Source organism: Anolis carolinensis, chromosome 2, assembly GCF_035594765.1.
Source record: "Anolis carolinensis isolate JA03-04 chromosome 2, rAnoCar3.1.pri, whole genome shotgun sequence".
NCBI lineage: Eukaryota > Metazoa > Chordata > Lepidosauria > Squamata > Dactyloidae > Anolis > Anolis carolinensis.
Window position 1 is genome coordinate 239541842 of NC_085842.1, and position 16295 is coordinate 239558136.

At 39.9% G+C, this 16295-nt stretch overlaps 1 protein-coding gene across 46 annotated transcripts in view; it reads left to right on the top strand.

Moving 5' to 3' along the window:
- ptprd (protein tyrosine phosphatase receptor type D) overlaps positions 1-16295 on the top strand; it is a 1517053-nt gene that overhangs the window by 1486250 nt on the left and 14508 nt on the right. For all 46 annotated transcript variants that reach the window (XM_062974169.1, XM_062974170.1, XM_062974173.1 and 43 more), the window contains 4 exons: positions 4748-5033; positions 5238-5416; positions 6849-6975; positions 12900-13025. In XM_062974169.1, coding sequence (XP_062830239.1) covers positions 4748-5033; positions 5238-5416; positions 6849-6975; positions 12900-13025 — 718 coding nt within the window. The remainder of the gene's footprint in view (positions 1-4747; positions 5034-5237; positions 5417-6848; positions 6976-12899; positions 13026-16295) is intronic.

Here is a 16295-nt window from a genome sequence, read left to right on the forward strand (position 1 = left end):
ACTAAATAGTTTTGGACCAAAAGCGGGCAACAGCAACCGCATTGTCTGTAGCTTTAAACAACTCCTCCTCCGTACATGAGGCAGGGCATTGTGGGCAAGCATACATATGCTGAGTTGTTTGTTCAGCTCCACAGTCACACAAGGTGGAGGATTCCTCCAGGTAGTGCCACCTTGCCAAGTTGTCTTTAGATCTGCCCACTCCGCTTCTGAGTCTGTTCAGGGACTTCCAAGTTGCCCATTCTTGGTTTGCCCCTGGAGGAAGACCCTCTTGGGGGGCCATCCAGTTAGAATTGCCAGGTTTAGCTGCCCAGAGGGACACCCTTGCTGCTGCTGGAGGAACATCAAGAGGAGTGGTGGTTCTCATGAAGCCCTTCCTTGATTTGAGTCTGGTGGGAGGAGGGTGATAGCCATGCAGTGGGTGGCTTTCACAATGTTCGACCTTTTTTCTCTCACCGTTAGCAGTGACTTCCCGTCGCACATCAGGAGGGGCAATGCCAGCTAACTTGTAGAGTTTATCAACAGGTGTAGGTTTAAGGCATCCCGTGATGATTCTGCATGTTTCATTCAGTGCTATGTCCACCTGCTTTGCATGGGCAGACTTGTGCCAAACAAGTCTTCCATCCCTGATAGCACCAAATCTAAATGTATTCAGCCTAATCCTAATATATATCAGAACCTGTCCCAGCAGAACTAAGACAATCAACAAGGCTTGTTAGGCAGAAATTCTCACTCCTGACTCAGACTTTAACTCCATCTGATGAGATTGTTGCTCTGACCATTCAATCAGATGGTGAGATTTGGCACTGATAGTGCAGATATGTACATAGGAGACAAGAACCAACAAGACTTAGAGACCATTAAACTGGCTAATCTTGTTTTGTGTGAGCAAGCTAAGTAGTTCCATTATGAGGGATGCTGATATGAGAAGAAAAATTGAATCTGATCTTGGGAAGCACAGTGACCACCTAGCTGCTCCGTGCCATTCTCTCATCCAGACTGGTAACATCTCTCCAGTCTCTGAGCTGATCTCTCCACAGGATCACAACAATCACTATTCAAATCATTTTCAATTGCAACTCACTCCACCACCTCAGAAGGCAACTTGAGACCTCACCTTGCAGACAATTCCTCAGGTGTCTAGAAGGTGATGCCTCCAGTGGTCTTCTGAGTAAGTCGTATGGGCTATATAGTTGAATCTGAGGGAATGCCCACAATTTTCACGGAATTTATTTATTTATTTATTTACAGCATTTATATTCCGCCCTTCTCACCCCGAAGGGGACTCAGGGCGGATCACATTACACATATAGGCAAACATTCAATGCCTTTTAACATAGAACAAAGACAAGACAAACATAGGCTCCGAGCAGGCCTCGAATTCATGACATCCTGGTCAGAGTGATTCATTGCAGCTAGTTGCAGCTGGCTTGCTCTCCCGCCTGCACCACAGCCCGGGCCCGGGAATTACATTTAATGCCTACTAACAGTGGAATTATTACTTCTTTCTTGGAATATTGCTGACCAGCCATCCAAAAGACTTGACCCCAATTTCATAAATTATTTAACCTCATTCAATTTTGTTTTACTACAAAAATAACCTTTTTATCAGTCCCCTGTCCTGGTTGATGGATTTCCCACAGTTGATCTTGTGGCTCTTACAGGGGAGAAGGGCAGAACTAAAGAAGGATTAGCTCTTCTCAATTCTACAAGCCTCTAGGCAGCAGTGGTTAAATTGCATCCATTTATACTCACTGTTTCTTAATGTTACTTCCCTCCAGAGATGAGACAAGAGCAAACAACTGAATTCAAAAGTAATTGCTATACTTCATTTAGTAGTCATAATTTTGTGTGGGTGTGCAATACAATTCTGACAGATCCTTAACACAGTGACATTTCCCCAGATTCAAAGCATGGTTCTATTGATAAGTATGGTTCTATTGATAACAGATACTCCAATCACCTTTGCTCTATGATTTTGAGTTATAAAAGTAACAAAATTCATTGGGTTCAGTCTCTTCCTTTTGAAGGTTTTATACACTCTTTTTCTGTGTTTGGCATCCAGGACAAGTAAGAGCTTAGATATGGCAGAGATTGCTTATCAGCTGTACTGTTCATGCCATGTTTTTGGACTGAATGCTGTAGAAATGAGACAGGGAAGAGAAACACAATACAGTTCAGTCATTATTACTGTGCTGCCAAGCTCAGTTTGCAAAGATCAAAGAGACTTGCCTAAGTCAAAGAGACTATTTAAGAATTTTAATCCTTCAGTTTAAATCATGTATGCCACTTCAAGCGGTGATGGGCAGAAGAATAAACACTAGGGCTGCAATCCTGAAGGGATGCAAACATATGCAAAGCTCTACTGGGCTCTTGATGGAGGAACAGAAGTCCTTGTGAAGCTTTTTTTTCTTTTATGACTTTTCCTCTCCCCAGAGGTTCTTACTGGTACTGCCCCCTTCCCAATTCAAGGAATGCCTTTAGAAACATTCTAGAGCACACATACATTCTCTGTGCCAGAGTGTGGTTAAGGCTGCCAGGAGAGGAGCCTCCCAAGCTCTCGAGATTTCAGGACTGCAGCCTTTAGCTCCTGCTGATGTTACAACAGATGGGTCCCAGTGATATTACAGAGAGTGGACCCGGTAATGACATTAGGCATGATAGATTTAGACTGCTTCCAGACAGCATTTAATGCACACCGAAGGGGGTTTAAGAAACCCGCTTAGATTCACGTTTAAATCTACACACCTTTTCCTAAAATGTGTGCTTTCCCCAGGGGCTGTCTAGATGCCCTCCTTCTGGAAGGGCACCCAGACACCCAAAAAAGGCCTTAAAATTAATAATAATAATAATAATAATAATAATAATAATAATAATAATAATAATAATAATCGCCATCCCAGGTGACAGTCGCATTGACGAAAAACAACAGGAAAAACTCAGCTGCTATCAGGACCTCAAGATTGAACTTCAAAGACTCTGGAAGAAACCAGTGCAGGTGGTCCCGGTGGTGATGGGCACACTGGGTGCCATGCCAAAAGATCTCAGCCGGCATTTGGAAACAATAGACATTGACAAAATCATGATCTGCCAACTGCAAAAGGCCACCCTACTGGGATCTGCACGCATCATCCGAAAATACATCACACAGTCCTAGACACTTGGGAAGTGTTCGACTTGTGATTTTGTGATATGAAATCCAGCATATCTATCTTGTTTGCTGTGTCATAATAAAATAATAATAATAATAATAATAATAATAATAATAATAATAATAATAATAATAACAACAACTTCCTCCATCTTCCCAAAGGGACTTGGAGCGGCTTACATGAGGACAAACCCGATCCAACAGATTAAAACCAAACATAGATTAAAACATATATCAATAAAATCAACAACATTACAACAAGACAATAACATAGAAACAGCATCATCAACAGCCAATAGTCTGAGCAGTAATGGGTACTGAAATTTAGGTGGAAGGGAATTGTGCAATAGAATTTCAGAACAGGGTTGATGGACAAAAATGCAAGGGCCAATAATAAATTAGAAGTAAAAGAGCAATGACTTTTCAGTAAGTAAAAGAACTTATGAGATTGGGTGGGGAGTGATTTTTCTCCTGTCCCCTCTCCTGGTGGTGATTTCAACATGCTGGGAGGACTCCAGCAGGACCTTAATGGCAGCTTAGTAAGTTCTTTTAATTTTTAAAGCCTTGGGGGGCGGGGGGGGCACCCTCTGTGTTTTCTGGTCTCATACAGCCACAAAAGCTTGAGAGGACTTTTGTGGATTGGCCCTGGGGATCACGTGGCGCACTGGGTCCATACCTGGAAAGAGCCAGAACTTATCAAAGATCTGGGTCTTACCAGGTATCAAATTAATTCGGGACAAAGCAAGGTTTTCCTCCTTTGTCTCGAATTAATTTAGTCTTACTGGAGATGTCATTTGGCTGCCTCCGGTAAAACCGTGACTCCCATGTTATGGACCCTGTCTGGATGGGCCCACAGTGTCAACCTCCGTTTTTTTGATTCAGAACGTATTATTCAAATAAAATACAAAGTTGAACAAAAAAAATATTTTGTGTTTTGGAAATTAAGGCCCATCTGAATCAACACTAAGTCAGCTGAACTATTTTTTAAATACAAATCTGTTTGAAATTATTTTGAAGACTGAATCTAATGTGTCCTAACTTTGTCCCAGGACAATGACTATTTGGCTAAATTGGGAGAGTTTTAGAAACCCTTGTCTTCTTCTTTTCTCTTCTTCCGGCATATCTTACCTGATAAAGCAATGCACATGGCAGAGGAATTACCAAGGATTTGTGTTCTGCCAACATAAGGGCCATACTACCAGCTGCAGGGAACTTTCTTTGATAGAAGAAGCATCTGCTAAATGCTAGCCCCATACAACCAGTGAATCTTTGAGTTTGTAAAACATCTGCACACAAGAACCGTGTGAATAGAACAACTTCAATAAGTTTTTCTTTCCTAGTAATGGTCTATCTGAAAATGATAACATGAGGAAATGGCAACTATATAACTGAAACAACTTTAAGAAGGAGACCTGAGGCCGGAAGCCTGGGTTCACAAGAAAACCATAAAAATTAGCATGAATACAGTCTACGTTAGTGTGATTGTTTCTGTAACAGTCAGAAAATGTCATTATGATTTAAGATGTTTCCTTCCTTTACAAACTTCTCATGTTGTTCTCTCTTCCTCCTCCACTTCCTTCTTCTTTTTTATTATCATAGTGCTGGAGTTGGCAGGACCGGCTGTTTCATTGTAATAGATGCCATGCTAGAGAGAATAAAGCATGAAAAGACTGTAGATATTTATGGCCATGTAACGCTAATGAGAGCCCAAAGGAATTACATGGTTCAAACAGAGGACCAATACATCTTTATCCATGATGCACTGCTTGAAGCAGTGACATGTGGAAATACCGAAGTGCCAGCCAGAAACCTGTATGCATATATTCAGAAGCTGACACAGATAGAAGCAGGAGAGAATGTCACAGGAATGGAACTGGAATTTAAGGTATGTCATACAAAAGGGATCAGTATGGATTCATAGTGATACTGAGAGTAAAGATGGGATGGGTTTCATTTTTTTTTCTAGAATAAAAGCATGTGTTTTGTAGATTTCCCCGTAGAGGAGATCAACCACAGCTTTTAAATGGCAGCTTTTTAATAAGATGAATAAAATACTGATCTTATATGTCTTTTCTTCACTTATCTACAGCGGCTAGCCAGCTCTAAAGCCCACACTTCAAGATTCATCAGTGCCAATCTTCCATGTAATAAATTTAAAAATCGCCTTGTTAATATTATGCCATATGAATCCACGAGGATATGTTTGCAGCCTATCCGAGGGGTAGAAGGCTCTGATTATATCAATGCCAGTTTTATCGATGGATACAGGTATTTTTCAGAGGGGATAAAAAGGATTTAGAACACAAGCATGTGCCAGTATTTTGCAATTTATTTTGCAGAAGATTATCCATAATGTGAATAACATGTAGGATTGCTTCTAATTCCTACAGGAGTGTCTGTATACTATAGTTCTTTCCCATACCACTCAACAGTATCAAATATTTGGTCCCATGAAAAACATCCCCATTGGGACTTCAAACCATGCAGTGTTGCTCCTAACTGACTCTCTCTCTCTCTCTCTCTCTCTCTCTCTCTCTCTCTCTCTCTCGAGAGAGAGAGAGAGAGAGAGAGAGAGAGAGAGAGAGAGAGTGAATCATGCCATGCCCTTTCCTCTGGGAGCCCATATCTTCTTCCAACACAAACAGACTACCATACGAGGAGTAAATACTGCAGCATTCACCATGTTACTCAGGGAAATAAAACGACTGTCATACAGAATGCTGTTTGATCATCATATGCATTAGAGAACTCAGAATTGTATTTTTAGAAGTAATTTGTTAATTAATTTTAAGAGTATTATGTAATTTACATATTACTTTTTAGTTTTATGATTTCGTGTGCCCCCAGGAATGTTTTGAAATAAAAAGCAAGCATTATTTATTACAATAAAATTAATTATCAACTTTACCAGTTGTTACATTAAACGTTATACTCTCATCATTGAAAACATTAGTAGTTCTGACCGTCAAGAGACACACAACAGCTTCATTGTCCTGTATTCCAGCATAAAATATAAACATGTGGAAATTTAATCTAAATTTAATTCTAGATTTTTGGCAGTAAAACAGCAAGCAGATGGGTTAGGAATAAACCATGATTATTAATAGTATACTTCGTAGCAATGGATTATTTGAGATACTGCACAGATGTTGAATATGTGGATTAAGCATCTATACGTAGATAGTAGATTGTCCTCTTCCAGGATGAAATGTATGGCAATTTGTATTGGAAGCCTAAAACATGACATTTTGCCATGGCTTCCAAGTTCTCCAAATTTTTTGCTGATGTTCCTAAGTTGATGAAGAGATAACAAAGAGGTACTTTGGAGCCATAAGTCATACGCTCAATAGACTGTGTGACAGTCAGCCTTGAATGCAAAACTGGAGCTGTACCACTAAGTGTTTCCTAAGTGCTTTCTGCACACACAAAATTGAGCTATTAGAATTGCATTAAAATTTAAATAAGACAAAAGACATAAATCACAATATTAACAGAGCAATTCTTTCTACACATTTCCAAAAATAAACCAATGCTATTGTTTGATTAAACAATCTTTAATATGTTTTTAATGTGCTTATAATCAATAATTTACAGCTGTACGTTTCTCAGAATGATGTCTTGCCAGAATGTTTATATGCAACATGAGAGGCTTTGACTTTTCTTTGATTGATAAATATTTACTCTTGTATTTTAAATGCAGGCAACAAAAAGCTTATATAGCTACACAGGGACCTTTGGCAGAAACAACAGAAGATTTCTGGAGAATGCTTTGGGAGCATAATTCTACCATTGTAGTCATGCTTACTAAGTTACGAGAAATGGGCAGAGTAAGTATCTAGCATGTTTCCAGAAAGTGAATGTCAGAAATTATTTTGGCATAGAAAGTACAGCAAGAACAAGTTGTCCAGAAGAATTTAAGTTGTCCTTGGACTAATTTCTGTTGCTCTTCCTCAACAAAATAGAATTGAAACTAACCCAAAAGGTCATATCACACATGTCTTTGTGTACAATATGAATATATGCCTAGGGCTCTTTCATTCAGGAAGGCCACTATCTGATAAACATGAATTTAACCAGAAGCCTTTTCAACCTCAATACTAAAATGGAGTTTCCAGCCAAATTGTAGTTTGTTTTACAGTACTTCTTTAAAAAGACCAAGTTCATTCCTATCTCTCATAAGAAAAAATTGCTTCCTGGATAACATTAATTATAGCACAGATATTATAAGGCAAACCAAAAATCCCAGTAACTCCTCTGGATCAGACTTTATTTAGCTTAAAAGAAGTTTATATAGCAGAAGGGACAGGATTCTCTTAATCAGATTGTTTGAGCCGTAACAGTTTTTGTCAAAGACAGAACGCCACCAAATAGAGTACAACACAGTTTATTGAAGTTACAGAACTTAAAAATGCCTGTAGGAAGCAAAGGACTAGGCAAACACTTGTCTTCAGTGTGAAAAGTAACAGAAACAGCTCTGTTTGAATTAAAACGGTTCGAAAGGATAAACCGGATTAAACAGGAGTTTAATCCGGATTAAATCAAAAGTGCTTACTTCAGCCTGGCAAATTAAACAAACAAAAGTTGGTAAACAGAGGTCAAAATGAACACAAAAAACTGGCAGCAGATTCCTCTCTGCTACTCAAAAGCTACAGATGAGTAACTCAGGCTGTTTACTCCTCCGTGCAACGAGCGAAATCCGGGTCCAGGCACATCAATCAGGGTAACGGCGGTCAGCAGGGTCCCAATCCGGTCCAAGGTCGAAAGCCAAGTGCAGACGTCTAAAGTTCCACAAGTTCCACCGATAGCCACAGAAGGGATAGTCCGAGGTCGTAGTCAGTCAGTCAGTCCAGCGTCAATCCAGAGTAGGTAATTAATGTCCGTCAAAAAGACGACGGAGGTCCAAGCTATCAAGATTAAACACAAGTTGCACAGAAAAACCCCACACAGTTCCTCCCGCCGTCTATGCCCAGTGTCCTTGGTAACTTACGTATCCAGCAACGAATCACACCCGTCTTCAGGAAGTTCCCCAACAAGAGCCCAAGCGTTCGTCCAGATTACCTTGCCCAACGCAATTAGCCATTGATCCTAAACCCCATTTTATCCCAGTTCACAACTCCTCATTGCTGTCAGCTGCTATCCTAATTCCAGGTGCCTCATCATCATCATCCTCATCAGAGCTAAAACATCTTTGACTACGCCCCACAGCATCCCCAGCTGTGGATCCCGCTCCATCCCTCCAGCCCGTCCATGGGTCTGATCCTGCAACCCGCCAATCGCCTCCCATGCTATCATTGCCGGTGACACCCAAATCCTCCCTCACACGAGTCCACTCCATGTCATCCTCCTCTGAGCTAACCATCTCTTCCTCCATTCCCTCGGTAAAACCCTCAAATGAGTCTTCATCTGTTGGTTCTGCAAATAAGTCCCGGAGCCGTTTCCTTTCACGCTCCTCAAAAGAGTCTGACTCTCGAGGAGTCTTACGACCCCGTCTCCTAGTACCGGAGCCAGAAGGCTCAACCATAACAGTTTGGCTGTACAGATGACACTGCACAACAACTTAGAAGACTCTGAGTGAGGAGCATCCCTTATGGAGTTGGAGTATTCCCTGGAAGCTGAAGAATCACTCCATACAGGAAAGATATGGAAGATTTTAGACATTTCTATCAAGGGCATTCACAGGCTTTCAGCAGACAGCTTTGCTGCTTTCCCATGACAGAGGCACCATTGAATCTTGGATCCATGCCATGCAGCAGCAAAAATGATTCCATCTTTTTATTTAGCTCACAATTTTGTTCTACATTTTAAAATTGAAAATATTAAAAATGGATTCTACTCTCCATCAGAACTCATACAGTCTCCATCAGAGTTCTTTGTGTTGATATACAGGAAAAGCATATTCTTCTCTGTTCTTTGTGTTGGGTTTTGCAGAGCAAAGCAGAACCTACAGCAGAAATCAACTATAGATGTAATTGTTACCCAGGCTAATTGAGGAAAAGTGAGAATCACTACCATGGAATAAAATGAAGCTCAAACTGATGTGTGTGTAGGGATTTCTGAAGTGGTTGTAGCATCGAAAATTCTTATTTTTGTATACTGAAACAGTGTGAGGGATAGAAATTTTCAGATGAGTTCCTGAATATTACCCTGTGCATTACCAAGGGCACTCAACACTGATGAACTTTTAAAAGGCATATCAGAAGCTCAGCTCAAACAATTGAAACCAGGGAAACAAATTCCTGGCCTGACTTAGTAACACTTGACAGATGGAATGCTGAATGATGTGTCAGTTGATTCATTTTGCAAATTAGAAGATTTAGACATAATACAATACCAGGAGTTTCAGAAATTGAAAATTGCACATAATTAGTATTTCCAAAGAGAATTCCATCTTTGTTTTTACAACCAGCCCAAGGTGAGGACCAAATATCTGTGAGGTAAAGGTAAAGGTTTTCCCCTGATGTTAAGTCCAGTCATGACCAACTCTGGGGGTTGGTGCTCATCTCCATTTCTAAGCCAAAGAGCCAGCGTTGTCCGTAGACACCTCCAAGGTCATGTGGCCGGCATGACTGCATGGGGTGCTGTTACCTTCCCGCCGGAGCGGTACCTATTGATCTACTCACATTTGCATGTTTTTGAACTGCTAGGTTGGCAGGAGCTGGGGCTAACAGCGGGCGCTCATTCCACTCCCGGGATTTGAACCTGGGACCTTTTGGTCCACAACTCAGCAGCTCAGCGCTTTAACACACTGTGCCACCAGGGGCCCCTCCAGAAATAAAATTATTCTTATATTCCATAAAACAAAGGAAACCAACATCCACAATTTTTATAAGGACCAAAGCTTAGCAAGTGCAAAGATCTTGCATCAGGACACGTTTCTATATCTCTTGATGCTATTCAAAAGAGCCAGGATAATGGAGCACTGAATGATTATACATCCAGCCCTCTCCCAGGGCTCCCCTGCCCTTGATCAATAAGCAAGAATTTGCAAGCAAGAATTTAGGTAAGGATCTGCTTCTTACCAGAGTCCGAACGTTGTAAAAGGCATTCTGGCATGGTAGGGAGTGGTATCCTGAATCCCTGACCATCTGGGAAGATGCCAAACATTGCTTTAAAATATGAACTGGAGTTTTTCTTCAGGATCAACCCTCTCTCCTCCTGCTGACAAGAAAATGGCCGTAGCGTTGCAGACAAAGGATCTGTCAGTGCTTCACTGCCTTGTCTACATCTGCCCTTGGTGCACAGATCCTTTTTACACTTGTGGCACAAACTTTGTAATTATCACATTGGGCTTTTTCTTTGGAACTCCTCATAGAATAACATTAAGGTCATGTTTTGATCCACCTAGAGGTGTTCCCTTCACTCCAGGAGGAAGCCTCTTAGGTAGGAAAAGATTAAATATAAGTGAAGGAACAAAGCCAGGCAGAATCTATAAAGAAGCAAAGCAAGTGCCACAGATTCTCCAGAGCAGAAATCTCCAAAGATTCCCAGCTATGCAGAACCAGAAGGATCCCAGAGAAAGGAAGCAAAATGTCCAGAAGCATAGGGTCCCTAGAGGAAGAGAAATAGATTTGGACTCTTCTTCACATTAGAAAGAGAGAAAATCTATGCATGTCTTAGGTATGAAGCCCCTTAAGCTTAGCTTCATATCCCTTAGCCCCCTTGGTTGGTTCAAGCGTAGGGTTTTTAGCACCTGTTTTTTCCCATTGAGAAACAGCTTGTGTTGAACACAGACTGTGGTATTAGATTTCTATGGCTATCTTTTTCTGTCTTCCTGATAAAGAAATAGTTGGGGGGTTGCTTCATAACTCAAAATAGATCTTTTTGATTGCAGTTTTGGGTTGTTTACTCGTTTTTAACAACATGTGTCAGTTATATTGGATGTCAGCAGCAAAACACTAATTTTCTTCAAAACATCTTAAAATTCTGTGCTTTTCTTTGGTTCTGGGGACTTAAAATGTAAGAAATGATGCTTTTATTCACTGTGTAATAGTTATATGAAATAAAGATGTTAAGCCATTTCATTATGGAAGTGCAGCAATTTGCAAATTGAAAAGCTGATGTGTTACTTTCCTCTGTGATCATGAAAAGGAAATACAGTCATAAATCCACATTTTAGTCTAAATTAGAGTAGCCAGTTCAGTCAATGGAACTGATTTCAGTATTGACTTTCCCACTTCCCATCAATCTGATGAGTTTACTGTAGTTGGAAGTAGCTGTTCTATTTAGGCCATAATGTTATATGTTTAATATAGCTAGATGTTAAAATTAAATTGCCACTATACAGGTTAAAAGTATTAAGACTTTTTGCATAAATCCTATGGTATTTCTCCTATTTTCCTTTTCTGTTCTGCAGATTGCTTATAGCCTTAAACTTTACTATACTTCCTCAGAACTTTGCCAGGACAACAAACCCATTAGCAATAAAAGAGTTATATTCTAATAAAACATTTTATACAGAAATGTAATAGCCTTTTGCAGCTGGACGCAAACACGAATCATGAGGTTTTATTTGTTTTGGAGTAGTGAGTTTCTAGTTCTCAAGATAGAAAAAGTGAGGAAAAATGTTTTGTAAGGTACTTAAATAGTATAAAGTAGTTTGTGGGTCAGAATATCTCACATATAAAAAATGATAGCTTCAGTCTAGAACATAATGGATGACAAAAATATTCAGGAGAGACAGGGAAAGATTTTTGATAAATGAAGTCATAGAGCAGTGCTTTCCAGGAGGTGTTGGAAGAGACAAGGCAGGACATTGTCAAAGAAAAGAAAGCTGTGGACATGAAGAATCAAATCAAGGTAGGCAGCATATTTTTAAGCAGACAGAAATAATCAAGTAAAGGCTGTCTGAGGGAGAGAAGAAAAGAATAGGTAGGTGGAATTTAAGATTGCAGAGTGTACGTATTGGGGGCATATGAGAAGCAGAAAAATGACAAGGCAGATTAGTGGGACAAGGTGGAACTTATATCAAAAGCTAAATGAAAGGGGGAAGAGGGCACAAGAAGAATGGGCTTTTCATTCAATGTGATGGCTCAATCAGTAGAGTGAAAAATAAAGGCTATAGTATAGTTAACTTTTTAACTCATCTGTAAAGCTGGCCTGTGTTAAGAACTCATCCTCCTCCACTGCAATTGTTGGGAAAGTATATTCAGGACACACAAAATGAAGCCCATCTTCACATTATGCATAATGGATGTATTGAATTCACTGCACAAAATATGGCTGGGGCCATGATGAAATGTCCTTAAAAGAGCATTGCACATACTTCTGATCTACAGACCTGTCTGTAGATATTAGCTCTGATGCTTGAATTTCCATGCTCAGAAGCAATTTGTAACTAAATATCATTTGCTTTTACCCACAGGGGATGGCGGCTATAGTTTTTGTGGACAATTTGTAGGCTTACCAGAGAGAGCTAGTTAGCTACTGTAGATAATAGGATTCTGGACATGGTGGTCTTTCATTGGCTCTAGTAGGATATTTCTCTTATCACCATGAATTCTTAGAATATAGCAAATATTTCAGATTCCATGGCTCATGTCAAAACTTTGAAAACCTAAAATTTCCTAGCTAGCATGCTTGTCCCATTGCCAATTTCTAAATTATAATTCTATGTCTTTGTCTATCCTGATATGTAATTCTTTACATAATAGTATACTGGAAATGAACATATGCAACCCCATTTTAAAGAGAGTATGGGATGGAAATATGAATAAACATGTTTGATGTGTTGCCCACCCCCCACCCCTTACAGGAGAAATGTCACCAGTATTGGCCAGCAGAGCGATCAGCCAGGTATCAGTACTTTGTGGTGGATCCCATGGCAGAGTACAACATGCCACAGTATATCCTAAGAGAATTCAAGGTCACCGATGCCAGGGTAAGTGAAGCCAAGCATGTTTTCACTCTTCATCTTGCTATGGGAACTCACTGGGTGACCTCATGCAAGTCACTCTTCAGAGGAAAGCAAAGACACACACCCCTCTGAACAAATCTTGCGAAGAAAACCTTAAGTTGGAGATGACTAGGAGGCACACAACAATAATGATTAATCATATTGGAGCATGTTTGCTTTTGCACTTTTACTAGTCTTATTTCAGAGCATGTATTTCTAATGTATTGAGAAACTCAACTGTTCATCATTTTGAGCCTTCATTGACAACCTCACCCCCATATGTTTCCCCACTTCCTTGGGGCTCCTCCCTTCCCCCCCCCCCCCAAAAAAAAAATCACTCACTTGTAACTCCCCCAACAAGATGGATCTAACTTAACAATGGATCCCAAAGAAGTTTTTGTTTTTGTCTCTGTTTAAATAATTTAAATTTCTTACAAGGCTGTGCCCTCCAAGTGATATATAATTGCTGCATTAAAAAGCATACAGATATTCTGAGAAACTACTCTAAATCCCACAAGGTAATCAAAATCTAAACTTCTGAGTAACATCTCCCCATGGACTCTTGCATATTTTAAATACATTGGAAATAAAATTGCCCAGATAACCTTGGCAACAGTTCCCCTGGGTTGAAGTGCTGCTGTTGAGTGCCAGGTTGGTGAATAGTGAAACAGCTGTCATTCAGGTCTTGATCCTGGGTGATCATGCCAGAATGGCTTGTATCAGAGATATGGTTGAATGAGGCGAGTGGTGAGGATAATCATTCTCTCCCTTCCCTGCCAGATTTTTTTGTGTAGCAGCAGACAAGAGTTGGGCAAGGGAGGATATAGAATTGCATTGGTCTGTCAGAATCCCCCGCAAGATTCCCCTGTCCCACAGTCTGGAGTGTGTGTATCTGAAACTTGATAGCTGAGACAGAATAGGGATTGTGTTGGTGTACTGCCCACTCTACTATAGAACCATCTCCATTCTGAACAAACAGGGGTTTGCACAAATTACACACCCTTCAATCTGTAGTACTAGATAATTTTAACATCCATGCTGAGGCTGCCATGACAACCTGTGTCTCTTTTAAGTATTTAGACTCACCCATGCTTTTGGAAACACAGGACCTTGCCTTCTTTGCTAGGTGGAATGACAGTGATCTCGGTGTGGAGGAACTTTGTGTAGTTTTGATGCCATTACTTAATTTTAGAGTCATTGGGGCGTAACATTTCTGTAAGGTTGGGGGACTAATTAGCATGGTCCTCAAGAGCTAATGTTTCCAGGTTGTTTGATGACACCTCCTACCGATTTCATGTTGCCTTAGCTAGCAATTTTGTCAAAGCTCAAGCTGATCTGTTTGATAACTGGAATATGCTGTCTCAGATTGTGGTGGAGTCTCCCTCTCTGGAGGTTTTTAAACAGAGCCTGGATGACCATCTGTCATGAGTGCTGTGATGGTGTGTTTCTGTAGAGCAGGGGTTGGAATGATCTCTTCCAGCTCTATTATTCTATATCCTCAGGAATAGGAAAATGATAGCTATGATGCACAAAATTACCCCCACATGTCCCCTCTTGTGGAGTAGAGCCAAATCTTCCTCCTAGATTTTCAGGGAGCTAGTGGCAATAAAATGTGAATATTCAACTCTATTTTAAAGTTAGCTTTTGTACTTTTTAGCTAGGAGTTTTTATGCACATGTTTTAAATCAGGCAGAATGATCCAGCAATATCTTCTGGTACTGGTGCTTGAGAATGGGCCTCTACCACTGTGGTGCTGAGCTTCCTTAGTTCCAATTAAACAGTGAATTTGGACTGACTAGGTACCATGATTCACCATGTTAAATGCCACTGAGCTCTTGGTACTCAGCCATTTATATTAAAATATGTAATATCTTTGGATATTTCTGAGGAAAGTGGTTCATGTTCAAACTTAATATTTAATCGGCACAAGTTTGAGTAAATAATTTTTATAATGTTTGGTCTGAAAAGCATTTAATAGTTCAGAAGACCAGGCTACTGTTCACCTTTCCACTCTGTCTTTCTGTCTCCTAGTGCTTTTTAAAGGGATTTTTTCCCAACGAGACTGTAAATATGTTGTTGTTTTGCAACAGCTCTTTAAGTCCTACGAGCTTGAAGGTTAATATGGTGTGATTTAAAAACTGCAGTGCAAATAGCATTCTTAAGGGAAGCTTGACAAGCTTTACACATTATAATTTGATTCTTGGCATTGCTTATTCCTCTACATTCTAATCTGTCTGCAGAGAAGAGCTACACGGCCATGACCCTAGCTGGCTAATTTTCATTTTGCATTTCTTATCTGTACAGCTGAGTCGGAGGTTCTGCGCTGATGTAAGATTAACAGTATATAAACACTTTTATAGACCATGCTCCTGCCATTTCCAAGCTGTGATTTGTAACACTACAGACTTGATGGCAGGACAAACCCTCTACACGTTTTCATTCTTGGAAGCCTTGTTGATTAGAAAAAATCTAACAGACTGACATGCTGACATAAGGAAAAATGACTGCCCAGTAAGAATTCCAGTTCATCACCAGAAAATTCCAGCCTTTTTTCCTCCTTCTCCTGTACTTAGAGAAATATTGAAGGTATCCACTTTGGAGAGATTTAATAACAGGCATAGTGATTTCTTCAGGAAAAAAAGCTAAGCGCTTTTTAGCTCATTGTTTTCAATGAGAGTGAGATAGAGTCCTGTACATAAAACTCCTATTCAGTTTTCTTAGATTTGACCCCAGGCACATGTTAACAATATTAAAGCCTCTCCTTTATTCTTCCATTGAAAACAATGAAGCCACAAAGAACTTAACATTCGCAAGCTGCACTCATGGTTTGGATGGAGATTTCACCAAGATGGCATAAGTTCCTGTATTTCCTCAATTCTAAGACACACATTTCCTCCTATATAAACATCTCTAAACATGAGGTGCATCTTAGAATCACAAGTGCTATTTTATATACGATATAAAAGTAAAGCTTTTTTTCTGCTGGTGGCACTGAAATTAGCGTCCATCTTAGAGTTGATGGTGTTTTAGAATTGATGAAATACAGTATTTATTTTTTAAGATTATGTTTGCAATTATTCTGCGAGTAAAATTAAATTGAATCAGCAGTACATGGTTTCAAGTATATACGTTTGGAATTGGGATTTCAGTGTCTTGGAGTATCAATTGCAGTGGCATTGTCATTATTCAGGTTTCTTTATTTATTTGTTTGTTTGTTTGTTTAATTGATACCCTGCTTTTCTCCCAGTACGGGAT